The 12,689-nt window shown below is 53.9% G+C and overlaps 1 protein-coding gene across 2 annotated transcripts in view; it reads right to left on the bottom strand.

Moving 5' to 3' along the window:
• Positions 1 to 12,689, bottom strand: part of AGAP3 (ArfGAP with GTPase domain, ankyrin repeat and PH domain 3) — a 148,306-nt gene that overhangs the window by 49,488 nt on the left and 86,129 nt on the right. For both annotated transcript variants that reach the window (XM_055803964.1, XM_005230913.3), the window contains exons 9-10: positions 12,249 to 12,341; positions 3,737 to 3,841 (exon numbers count right to left, since the gene is read on the bottom strand). In XM_055803964.1, coding sequence (XP_055659939.1) covers positions 3,737 to 3,841; positions 12,249 to 12,341 — 198 coding nt within the window. The remainder of the gene's footprint in view (positions 1 to 3,736; positions 3,842 to 12,248; positions 12,342 to 12,689) is intronic.

Raw genomic sequence — 12,689 nt, 5'->3', positions numbered from 1 at the left:
TTCTCCCAGTCCTTGGCTCCAAGAAGCAGGTGAATGGGCACTGTATGTGCAATGCTGTGGTCTCAGGTGACTAACCTGCAAGGGTTACAACCTCGCAGCAGCACCTCAGCACCTTGGTTTCAATGCTCGTCTTTTCACAGACCCCTGGGCAGGCATCCAGTCTGCACGGCAAACCCAAGAGACAGGGCAGCGTGGCAGCACACCCTTCTGGGCTTCCAGCTTCTGGGTGACTTGACCTCAAATGACATGCACGCAGCCTTTAGTGCCCTGGGCGATTCCGAGATACTGGCCCAACCAAACACTGCTCCAAGTTGTTCCTGGTGGGGTGGGAGCCTGGTGGCACCCCTGGGCAGTGAATCTCAGAGGGGCTGAAGGATTTTCCCTAACTCAGCACAATTGCTGCGGTAGCCGGCTGCCTGCCGGAGAGAGCGGTCACCAGCACACTGCTTTTATTACATGCTATAAAACAGCAATTTCTTCCCAAGCCTCCTCGCTAATTACCCAGCCAGTTCTCTCATTTCATTTTATTACTGGAATTAACAACGAGTTCAAAGCGTGGAAAGCTATTAAGATGTGTGATTAAGCCACATTCAATTAGTTTCTACAAACAATTTAATTGATGTTGCAGATAGAATTAACAGAAGGTGATTGTGTGAATGGCTCCACTGGCTGCAAAATGGGAGATGCTTTCTCTCTAGCTCTGTGCAGCACAACAGCCTGGCCAGTGAAGTTGGGCTGAACCACATAAGCCTTCCTCATGAGCAGAAGAATTTAGTCTCCAAGGCTTTAGGAAAGTGATAGGATGCCGCACCAGTCTCTTCATAGAAATTGAACACGCTCACAGAAGGGTAAGAAAAATATAGTTGCAAGGAGGAAAGCTGTGCTGAATCCAGACACCAGGCCCCCAGGCGCTCCCGCCTTCAGCAAGAGCTGCTGCCCACTGCTCCAGCCCCAGCCATTCTGCATGCAAAACCTCTGAAACCACTCACTGCTCCAAAGAGGAGGCAAAGGTGGCACCTCACAGCAGGAACACACAGCTCTGTAGGACCCATGCACTGGCCCAGGCTGACAGTCAAGGCAGATACGCTTCCACCGAGAATCCACAGAACACTTGATTTCAGGGCTGGACCCAGCTCACCAGAGTGCTCTCTGTCAGCCTGTGACTGTAAACCCACAGTTTCAGCCTGACTCCCAGTGAGGAAACTTCAAAGTCAGGCTGGAGGTGTCAAGATACAGATCCAGAAGCAGACTGTGACAAACACCCAAAAGCAGATGAATAGCCCTGCCAGGAAGTTTTTGGTTTATAAAATCAGAAGTATCACCCAGCCAGTAACCATCCGATGGGGCACAGACATATCTGGGGCAGATAAGTCTGCTGTAGGAAAAAGAAGACAGACAGGGCTGCTGATCCCTGGGGGACCCACACCCATCCCAAGAGGGACAGGGAGAAAACACAACAGAGGTGCAAGAGAAGAGAAGCCTAGGCAGGAATTGCCCTGAATAATGCCAAGAAATGCCATTGGGAACACAAAAGCAGCAAAAAAATGCACTGGGGCTTGGACATCCTGACAGGGGCTTGGAAAAAACCCTTCGAATGGTGCCCAGCCATGCCCTCAGGGACCTCTGCTGCACCCTGAATTCTGCCATCTCCAGACACAAGGCAGTCGGACTCAACCTGAGTGAGGCAGGGTTGAAGCTGAGACTTCACATCTCAGGAAAGGAACTTCAGGATGCCGAGTGTCTCCTTGACCGAGGATCTGCATACTTGTTCTTGCCGGCACCTAAACTCACCACGTGCCTGCTGGCCTGAGAGCTGCTGTTGCAAATGGAAGTGACAAAGCAGTGTGTGCCCTTCCTCAGGAACACAGGTTCCGTTAGTGACCCAGGCTGTGCAACCCTAACATGCCCTGCTTGTGTCACCCTGTGAGCATGCTGCTCACCAAAGTCTTTGTCAGCATTGCAATAAAAAACATGACACGATGGTAGGTGGTGTGGCTCTTATCCCCAAATGGCACGGAGGGAGCGTGCAGACCCCCATCCTTGCAGAAGTCAGAGCCAGGCAGCAAGCAGCTCTTCGTTCTGTGGCCTGCATATAATTAGTCCTTGCCCTAGGTAAACACATAGGGCAATACACTACCTATCTTGGGTGCAAGGTTCAAAGCTTTCAGTGAAACCTAGGGGAGGAGAGGCCCATCTCGTACCTTCCTTAGCAACCGGGCCGTGTGGATCACCAGTAGCACCAGGTAGAAGCAAACCAGATTTTTGCTTGGGGCAACACAATAATGAAATGAAACGCTGAAGAAGTGAAGTAAGGAAAGCAAGTGACATCAATCTAGATCACCCCCTGAGGAAGAAATGGTGTAAAAAGGAGAGAAACCTAGTGTGCAGCAGCAGCATCTGAGGGCGGTTAAACAACATCCCAGAAATTACTCTGCCTCTACAGCTGATTGTAATAATGGTCTACGATGTCTACAATGGAAATGTGATAAACCCACACACGTGTGTGAGCACACACGCAGAGCAGGCAGTAGCAGCAGCCATTCCCTCCCAGTTTGGTTCTATACAAAGACCAAAAACGGGGTTATGAAGTTAGGGAACTGCAGAACCACAATATGGTACAGGGATCAAAGACTGAAAGAAAAAAAGCCTGTTCTCAATGCTCCCACAAACGAAGGCAAGGGAATGCAATGACTGGCTTTCCAGTGTAAGGACAGGAGGGTTAAAAGGCTCAGTGGCTCAGCAGCCAGACAACTGAGCGCTGTAAGCCTGAATCAGAGATACAGGGTGAGAAATGAGGAGAAAGACTTGAGGCTCAGGGCACTCCAATACACATACGTCTGAGGAGATCTGGGGCAAACCGAGGGCCTGGGAGCACGCAGGAAGCACAGGAGCTGCAACCCCTCGCTCCTCTCCCCTTAGCCCCGGAGGGTGCTCCAGCAGCCCCTAAAGCACGCTGCTTCCAAAGCTCTGCCCTGCGCTCCCCAGCTGCTCCCTGGCTGTCCTGCTGCAGCGCGGCCTCTCTGCAGAGGGGGCAGTGGCCTCCATGTCACAGGTGTGCCTGTCCGTGGCTCGCTGCCTCAGCAGCAAACTGTGCTCAAGAGGGAATGGGGAAGAAGTCATTAGCCCCACAGTGGGGAGGCGACAGAGATGGATGGGGAGGCAGCTGTGCGCCTGAGCCAAGCAGTGAAGAGGATCAGAGATGCACCGAGTGACAGCTCAGCTCGGCAGGCTCTGCACAGGCACCTCATCTCCATTACCCAATACCTAGCAGCCAGGAAAATTATTCCACACCCAAATGGCACCATCAGCTGTGGCTGCAAAGAGCCCTCTGCCTGCTCCTCACCCCAGATGCAGGGAGGCAGCAATCCCTGCTTTAACAGGCTGAGTGAGGGAAACAGAGAAAAGAAAGATGCATTTACTTAGCGTAATTCTCTGCAGAGCGTGTTCCTATCAGCTTTTCCCACCCAGCCTGGCACCACAGAGACAGCCTTCACGAGAGGGAAGAGGTGTCCCCCACACCGCAGCAGAAAGCAGTGCTGCGAACACACCTGCTGTGCTGAGGGCTGCAGGGCCCTGCTGCCAGCGCGGCCGGGGCTTTCGTCAGCTGCCAGACCCTTCCCAAGCAGCCCTCTGCGACTGTGGCATCCACAAGAGGACCTGCAGCAGCAGCCACAGCACGGAGGAGGACACTGCTCTGTGCCACCCCACTCCTCTCCCAACCCAGCGCAGTACTTACATGCAGGCTGGGGTGGTAGGTGAGGACTCCGTTGTCACACAGCGTCACGTACTTCTTCTTCCACTCCTTGTTGAGAGACTTGCCACTGCGTTTGAGGAGAATGCCCTAAAAGAGAAGCATCAAGAGTCTCAGTCTTTGGCCCAGGCACCTCCTGAGCAGCTCCAGCATTACCCCTTGTAGGAGACTGGTCTCTTAAGAGACAGGAAGATCAGGATCAAGAAAACATCTTCTAGGCTGGCGTTCCCAACGGCATCTTCCCTAGGAAAAGTGCTGGAGCCCTTTCCTCACCAACCCCAGCATGCCTCCACAGACAGCACCTCTGCCATTCTCAGAGGTAAGGGTCTCTACATGCTGGTGTAAATGCTTAGATCCTCTGAGGGACCCATCACATACTCTGCTGTCCCAAATCACCCCCTCTGGGCAACTCTTCTTGTGCTGAAAGACAGTGCCAACACAAGGCAGAAGCCAGCCTCATCACCACTCGACACTGCTTGCTCTGTTTCCACTGTGCCCACAGACCTTCTTCCACCGCCAAAAGCACAGCCAGAGGTCAAGGCAAGGACAATTGGACAGGCAGGGGCTGATCAACGGAACAACATGCCAAGGCGTAGGTCTCACAAGGGATGCATATTCTCCTGCCTGCTCACCATTCTTTCTTAGCATTCAAACAAATGGAGCCAGGGACACACTCCAGGAGGTGGAGCAGGTCCTGGGCAGCTGAGGGGTCAGTTCATCCCCTCTCCCCATCAAGATTTTACATGAGACCCATCCCATGGCCTTCAGGCACAGCACGCTCGCAGGGCCTGAGAACAATGGTGCCCTGAAGCTCCATCTGCCCACCAGCCCAACCCAGAACTAACTCCCACTGATCTGAACCAATGCTCAGGGCTTGAACCCCCCTAACCATCCAGTCCCGTCTCCCCAGGGAATCTGCTTCTAGCAGCAATTCATCACGCACCAGGTGAGACCAGAGGGGGAAGGGGAGAAGGAAAGCGGGGCAAGAAGCCAGGTGCAACTGCTCTGGAGCAGGGACCAGGGAAAGAACATCAAGTATTCTGCCAGCAAGGGGGAAAGGAAAGCACGGGGGGACAAAAGTATGAATGAATAAGAGAGTCTGGGAAAAACTTGATCTACCAACTGTTGGGCCCAGGCCCTCCAAAAGCACCGCCTGGACAGACATCCAGACTGGCTGTTCCTAATAGGGTAAAAATCTGGGCCCCAGGCCAGCACCTCCTCAAAAACCTGGACAGAAAGTCTCTGTCCTGCCAGCCTTGGCATATTTGGGGCCCCCGTCCCACTGCCTAGAGACTGATGCTGCTGCGCCTGCACGATGGAAAAACACAACAAAATGCTGTAGGGTTTGGCACTTGCTGGGGTAACAACACTGCCAGACATGACCATGAAATCGGCAATAAATGATGCAGAAAAGGCAGAAGTGCTCCATGACTGCTTATGTTCAGTACTTGGGAAGCAAACAGTGCGAGAAGGAAATGCCTCCTACTCATGCGAGGGAGAGAAAGTTAGAACAGAGCAGCAAAAACTGAGCTGTGTTGGTGGCAGGACCCGATCCCTTGCCTTCAAGAGCTACAAGAGCTCACTCAGCAGTGGTTAAAAGGTGCTGATTTTAACATGCCTTGGAACATGGCAGCAGTCCAAAAGCTCATGTTTTGCCAAGATCTACAAGGGAAGAAGCAATGACCCTTGTAATTACGGCCACTTAGCTGGACACTTACGCTGGGCAAAACAGTGGAAAAGCCACCGTAAGAAGTGATCAGCAAGGAACGAGAGGACAGCAGTGTTAACTAATGCCATCCAAGGCAGAAACAGGTCATCAGAGAAGTCTGATCCTGCTTTTGGTAAGATGGCTGTATCCGATGACAACGGTGGCTGTGTTGACACAGCATTTTGAGTTTTCTGTCAGGATTTTAACTGAGCAGCACACGCCATTAAAAACCAACTGTACAAAATCCATAAAGCCATTAATGTACAGAGTAAAAACTGGTCAAGTGAAAGGTCTCAAAACATAATCGTAAATGAGAACAAGTGTAATCATAAATGGCAAATCAACATCCAACAGAAGCACCTGTACAGAGGTCCAGCCAGTCTGCATTTGATTCACACTATTTAATCAGCGTCTTCCCCAAATGAGCTCAAAGAAAACACAAACCCAGAAAACTTGAAGGAAACATAGAAACTGCACAGCATAAATGACTGCGGCGGCTGGTCGTTAACACAAATTGCCTCCTATCACTTGGCAAACTGGGCTCTTGAGAAGGATTTTAGCACAGCTCAGGCAAGGTCCCACTCCTGGGGCCAGACTGTCCAACCCATGCAGCGTGGGCTCTTGGGGACAGAGAGCACCAGCACCATGTGGCTCCTGAGCTCCCGGTGTTCAGCCAGGGAAGTAACACCACCCAGCAGTGGGCTCAGGTCAGACACAGCAGACAGCATTACCCCCAGGCGCGACATCATCATAGCAAAGCAGAGCTGGAAGGGTGCTCAGAGGTCACCTTGCCACATCCCTGCCCAGGGCCAGCCCAGGTGCACCCATGCCACTCCAACCTCTTCACAACACCCACCAGCGATGGAGACTGCGGTCCTCCCCACCAGAGACTGGATCCACACGTTTCCTGCACCTCCACAACAAAATGGCACTACAGCACTTGTCCTGCCATAGCGACCACCCAGCTCGGTCCCCAGACCTCCACAGCAGCCTTTATCGACTTCAATTACATCTCCATGCGCTCTTTTCTCCTCCGCACTCGCAGCCCCAAATCCATCACTCCTGCGCTGCAAAAGGTGCTTCTGAGAGCATTAACCTGCCTGTCCCGCAGAGTTCCCGGCCGTCCCCAAGCTCGAAGGGCAGTGTCCTGACTGGGACACGGCAGCCCACCTGGGGCTTTACCATGCCAAGAGGCAAGACTGCTTCTTGGGTCTCATAAGCCATCGTCACACGCAGCGAGCGGTACCTGCGTTTTCTCAACACCAGGGCACGGCTGGCTCTGCTCTGGCTCTGACCTACACAAAATCACCTTCTCTAGCCACGCATTTCCCATGCAGCATATGAAAATGATTATTCCTCCTCACATATACAGTCATTAAATATCAGAGCAACTAATATAAACAAATGGTGGACTCTGAATTTGAGAACATCCGTTTGATATCCTTCAAATAAATCTGCTCCAGACCAGGCTGAAGTTACAAATTTAGCTCAAAGTCACAGGCTGAAATTCTCTGGCTTCTGGGCATAATGATCCCTTCTGGCCTTAAACCTGGCTCAGTTCTGCGGTCTGACCTGTCAATACATACTGCAAAACAACTCTGGCCACCCCTCCTCTCCTTGATGTGTCTTTGACTTGATGCACCTTGGTGCTACAAAATAACCCACTTCAACACTTTCAGGCTGCTGCATCTTCTGTCAAGCCCCAAAAATATGTTGTCTGCAGAGAAGAGTTCAGCTGCAGTTAGTTCAACTACAAATCTGGAACTTTGCAAATTGAAACACAAGCAAAACCAGACCTGGAAACACAGACTCGAGCACTGGCAGCCCATTTTTTCAAGCCAGAAGGCACAAGAATCCAAATTGGGAGCAACTACACAGTCTAACTAAACATCTAAGAAAATGGGGGGGAGGAGAAGGGGCCCTCAAGGCCAAACATTTGCAAGAAACAGCTGCATCAAGGGATAGAGCTCGGTTAGACTTGTCGTTCGCTGCTGTATTGGAGATTAAGAGGCAGGGGACAGAAGCTGAGAGGATTCCAGGTTTTAACGGTGATGCTGTGCTGACTGCATCAAGGTTACAACTCTGTAACCCAGCTTCTTCTGTTGTGATGGCAGAATGTGGCGGTTTGGTCCAGCAGCATCCCGAGAACCCTGGTGTTCCTGGCAGACAGCCCCCACCGCAGCTCAGAGAAGCGAGAAGCAGCAAGGAGGGCAAAGCCAGGCGGAACGCAGGGGAACAGGCCAGAGGCAGGCACATCCCCACAGCTCAACTTGTCCCCTCCATGCACGTCCTCGACGTGCTCCTGCGCATGCACCCTGATGCACCTCCTGGCCGGGTTCCTCAGATCTGCTGAGACCCCTGCGCTGGCGCGCCCGGCAACACCTCAAGCTCCCTCTGCTTCCCATGGAAAGACTTAACAAGAAATAACTCTTCCACAAGTTTCTTCCCAAGTGTGGAAGTCATGCACGAAGGGAAAAAGCTGCCAGAGATGAAAGGCAAGACAGCCCAGTCCTCTTCCTCTCCCCACTCTTCCTTTCTTTCCCAGCATTTTGTTGGCCAGCACCAGTGTCTCTGTGTTGTGTTTGGATTGTGGTGGTGCACAGTAAAAGCAGCAGCAGCAATATGCAGCGTAATGAAGCAGGGAGCAGCGATGGCCCCCAAAGGACTCGTTTACTCCACAAATCTCCCTTTCACTCACTTTTTGCTAAGAATTTTAACACCAAACTTAATTGTAAAGTCGTGTATTGATTGGAAAATGCAAATGGCAATTTAAATGTAATCTAAGCTCCCAGCATGATCCCAGCTCCCAAGGAGGAGGAGTCATCCGCCTTGGGCCCTACTGGAGTGCACGGCCCAAACTGAGCCGGGCCAGGGGCCTGGGGACCCCTGGGCTGCCTGTGTGTTCAGTACAGCCTTCCTGGAACGAATCTGGTGCATGTGCAATTAGGAGTTCATCCCTAGTAATGAACAGCTGGGGAAGCTTAGTCTCCTGGCCTAATTAACCCACTTCTCAGTGACAAGCGTCCAGCTATGAAGCTCTTCCGACCTTGCAAGACTATCTGAACCTACGTATCACCAACAGGACACCGCAGGAAAGGGACCCCGAGTCCACAGCAGAGGCACTGGCTGCCTGGAGGGAGAGGAGGTACTGTCCCAGGCATAGAGGGGGGCCAGCACCCATGGTATCACTTGTCCCATCAGGAATTTCTCTTTTCTAGGTGTGCATGGGGTGTAAGGGAGACAAGAGTGTGTCACCCAAAGGTGTTGTTCTCAGCTGTGCTAGGGAAGGTGGTGACAAGTTACAGCCCGCCACCACACCTCCATGGCAGCGTAAGTCCTCCCCTCAGCCAAGCAAACCCTCCATCCAATGTTCCTCCTTTCTGCAGCACCCGACCTGGCCTCCCACTTTGCCACCAGCCTTCCCTGCCAGCAGACTCGGCTCAGTGCGGACACCCAGAGCAGCGAGTGCCCAGCAAGGCTGCCCGCAGTCCCTAGGGCCAGTTCTCTCCCTGCGGAGTCCTGGAGGGGTTCATGCACCAGTCACAGCAACCACAGCCCCAGGGACCACGGAAGGAATCTGCAGGGCAACTACCTCTACTGCTGCCCCACATCACCCACAGACTGCAAGTATCTTCAGGTAACTTAAGCATACACCAGTCTTGTTCTTCCAAGCAGAGGAATCAGACTTCTCCCAAGGTTACCCACCAGTGCCCGCAGCACCCCAAACACGGCGTTTCTTGCCATCAGCCCAGCAGTGCACATGCTGAGGGAAACGAAGCAGTCTGAAAGCAGCCAAGCGCCCAGGCAGAAGATCTGGCACATTTGCCACTCTACAGCCCCCCAAATGACTGGCTTCTCTGCTCTTTTATGGCTGGGCAGGACCATCAGACCACTTAAGAGTAAAACTAGTGAAAGGCCTTGCTCTTTCACTGCCCTTCAAAGAGACAGCAAGCAACAAGATCTCCACAGCCTTCCAGAAAGGGCAGGTCTGAATCAGAGAGCAGACCATCACCTGTCCCGAATATCTGTGATATGGAGCTACAGCTCCTTGAAGTCTGTGTTCCATTTCACATTGGTGGTACTGAGCCATGGCTCCTCCTGGAGGGGTGATGGCACAGCAGGGATGGTGCACGACTGCAGCACTCTCACACTACTCTGGATCAGCCACACTGCATGTTTACACCAGCCTCATCCCCTGTAACCTGCATATGAATATTGGCCTGTTTTCTCCTTTAGCAACAAAGCTCTGCGCCTTCCTAAGATGCTGTAGCACAACCGTTTAATTCAAGCAGTGGGAGGGCAGCAATTTCAGCATGCCACAGTATCTCAAGAGACAGGTCACTGACGCGCTTGGTGGCCCGAGCATTGCCCCCGAGGCAGCAACTCCAGTACAGTGTAAGACACAGTCAGCCAGAGCCCAGGGAGGGAGAGCCATTTGTATAAACTGGTGCCTACCTTTCCAACAAGACATTGCTTCCCCCAGCGTCAGTACATGTTCCTATATAAAGACTGACAGGATCTCCTCTGCAAAATCAGCTCCTGGAGCTCTGGCTACAGGAGGTGCCAGCCCAAAGCCCAGGCACGGACCCAGATCTCACATGGTAACATTTTGCTTTGGGCTCTCCTGGCAAGCTGCTGCCGTGCCCACCGGTCACTTCACTTGGGTCCTGAACCAGGCAAGTGGTTTGGCACCTACTTCTTGCAAAGCACAGAAACGACATGAAAGCTTTGTTTTGCAGACCTGGACCTTTGTCTGTCTCAGTTCAACTGTTCAACACAGTAACAGCACTGCTCTGCCTACAGAAAGGAACAACTTAATACGTACACTAAAACACTGTAATTGCCAGCAGACTGGACAAGGCCAGGCCCAGTTAACAACACAGACAGACACAGGAGCAGGTAAAGAAAGCATCTCGCCCTGCTGAGTGAAGTCCTGGAAAAAGCAACCCAAAGGTCCAGAAACCAAAGGTCATGGAAATGCTCCCACAGCCAGACCCCCTGCAGCAAGCAGCGTGGTTCTGGGGAGCCAAGTCAGGTCTAGCTCAAGGCTCCAGTTGCTCTGCTCTCAGCCTCCCCTTCGGCACTACAGACCGACAGCCCGCTGCTTCCCCCACCCGCCATGCTGTGCTGACTCAAAACCAGAGCATGCAGGCGCTGCTGCTGCACACCAAGTACCCACCGAGTACTGTACTGGCAGCCAAAGGGCAGCACACGAGGCACAGAGGCAGACCTCGGACTGTGCAGCTCACAGCCCTCCCAGTCAGCACGAGGCGGTGCTGGAGTGGGCATGCCCATCGTCTCTGGCACATGTTCCCTACCAAAGTGTGTGCGGAGGCAGCCAGCTCTGCTTGGAAATGAGAGGAGCAGTGCGGATACAGAGGCAAGCACTCCAGCAGCAGAACCAGTGGAAAAACCAGTTAAGGAGCCTTGATCCTTGCTCCAAACAGGAGACTGAGGAAAAAACGGAACTGTGCTACATAGAGAGAAGGGGCATGCAGCTGGTACGTCCCTTCCTGCAGGGTCTGCTCAAAGTTTTGGCACTCTGGCAGGAGAGTCCCCCCATGCAAGGCCCCACAGCCCCTGCCCTGGCATTGCTGCCCCTACCACTGCTCCCCTTTGACCCCAGAGCCCTCCTTCCAGATGCTCCACGGCACTCCCCTGTCCGCAGCACTAACAGCCCTTCGCAAACCTTTCACAACATTACTACATGGACTAGAAAGGGCAGGAAGCTTTGGGAGCTCCAGCAGCAAGCAGGGTCTCCCTCTTTTGACCCTCCATCCCATTCCTCAGCCAGCCTGGCCTCACCGAGTCCTTCCCAGGGATCTCTTTCCCCACTGAATACTCAGCAGGAAATGGTGCCATGAAGACAGTACCCAGCTGGGATGCAGACTCTGCCCTCCTGCCCCAGTGCTCCTGCAATGCAGACGTGAACTGGCCTCATGCATAGCACAGGCAGATGGGGCACAGAGAGGCCAGCTGGGGCCACAGGAAGAAAAATAGAGTGCACAGGGTGCAAAGCAGAAGCACAGCCAGGTGTTGCAAAGCAATGTATGGATGAGCCTTGCCAGTAGTGCAAGGAAATCCTGGTGGAGACACCATCCAGGCAATCCATACTACTTGGCTGTCTTGGACATTACCCATTACTGCCTTCCAGCTGATGGGACACAGGAGCAGGCAATATTCAGGGTCTGTTCCAGGCAGCTTGAGCTTCCCTGGAAGCCAGAGGCAGGAGTTGGACGCCCTGCTGCCAGAGCAAGTGGCTGCCTCCCTCTGATCCATGACAGCTCATGGTGTGGGCGCTATGCTCGCTGCTTTTTACCATTGCCCACGATGAGGAGAGCCTGCCTGTTCTGCCAGGGGGCAGCTGGGCTGCTGGAGCGGGAGCGGAAAGGAGAGGAGAGATGAAGAGGAGCAAGGCAAGGAGGGCTGCAGCGGGGGCCGCGGCGGGGCGGGGGGGGGTGGGGTGGGGGTGGTGTGTGCAGCCGGGGAGCAGGCGCAGGGTGTGGATGCCCTCTGCTGGAACCGCTCCGCCAGCTGGCCGGAGCACCCCACTCCGCACCCAGCACCCGCACATGGCACAGGGTCTGCACCCGCACCCCCAGTACAACGCTACTGGAGCCTGGCAGGCGTGCAGCCCCCCAGGATGCCCGACCAGCTGGGCCAAGGGACGGCCGGCTCCTCCATGCTCCCCCGTGCCAAGGAGAGGCACTCTGGACCGCACCAAAAAGCCTCATGGCACCTCGCCAGGGAGCCTGCTCTCGCTTGGGGGTGAAGGGAGGAGGATCGAACCTGCTTCATGGGAATGGCCCGCCCGCTGCCGATACTGTCCGCTTTACACTCCGGCACCTTCTTCTCCCGCTCTGGGTCCGCGCCCTTTCGAGACTGGAAGAGAAGAGACACAGGTCCATTAGAGACAGGGCACAGGAGATGGAAACACACAGCCCCACCACCCCCAGGCGGGCTGCCAGACCAGACCAGACCGGACCACTCTCCCCCAAGGCCAGGTCTCCCAGCGCATGGAGCAGCCAGCATCTCGCCCGTCCCCTCTAAGGACACTCCAGCCCCAGCCTCCCCACCACCTGTCCCCTGGCAAGCTGCCTTCTCCCCCCACAACTGTCAGCAGTGCTGTTCTCCTAGCAGAATGGGGCTACCTCTGACCCGCCTCCCGCGGGGGCACACAGGACATGGCGACAGACAGAAATGGCATGGGATGCAGGTGGAGCATGGATG

Source organism: Falco peregrinus, chromosome 5 (assembly GCF_023634155.1).
Source record: "Falco peregrinus isolate bFalPer1 chromosome 5, bFalPer1.pri, whole genome shotgun sequence".
In the NCBI taxonomy this organism is placed as follows: Eukaryota; Metazoa; Chordata; class Aves; order Falconiformes; family Falconidae; genus Falco; species Falco peregrinus.
The sequence above is the reverse complement of the archived record's forward strand: the minus strand, read 5'-3'. Positions and strand labels throughout refer to the sequence as shown.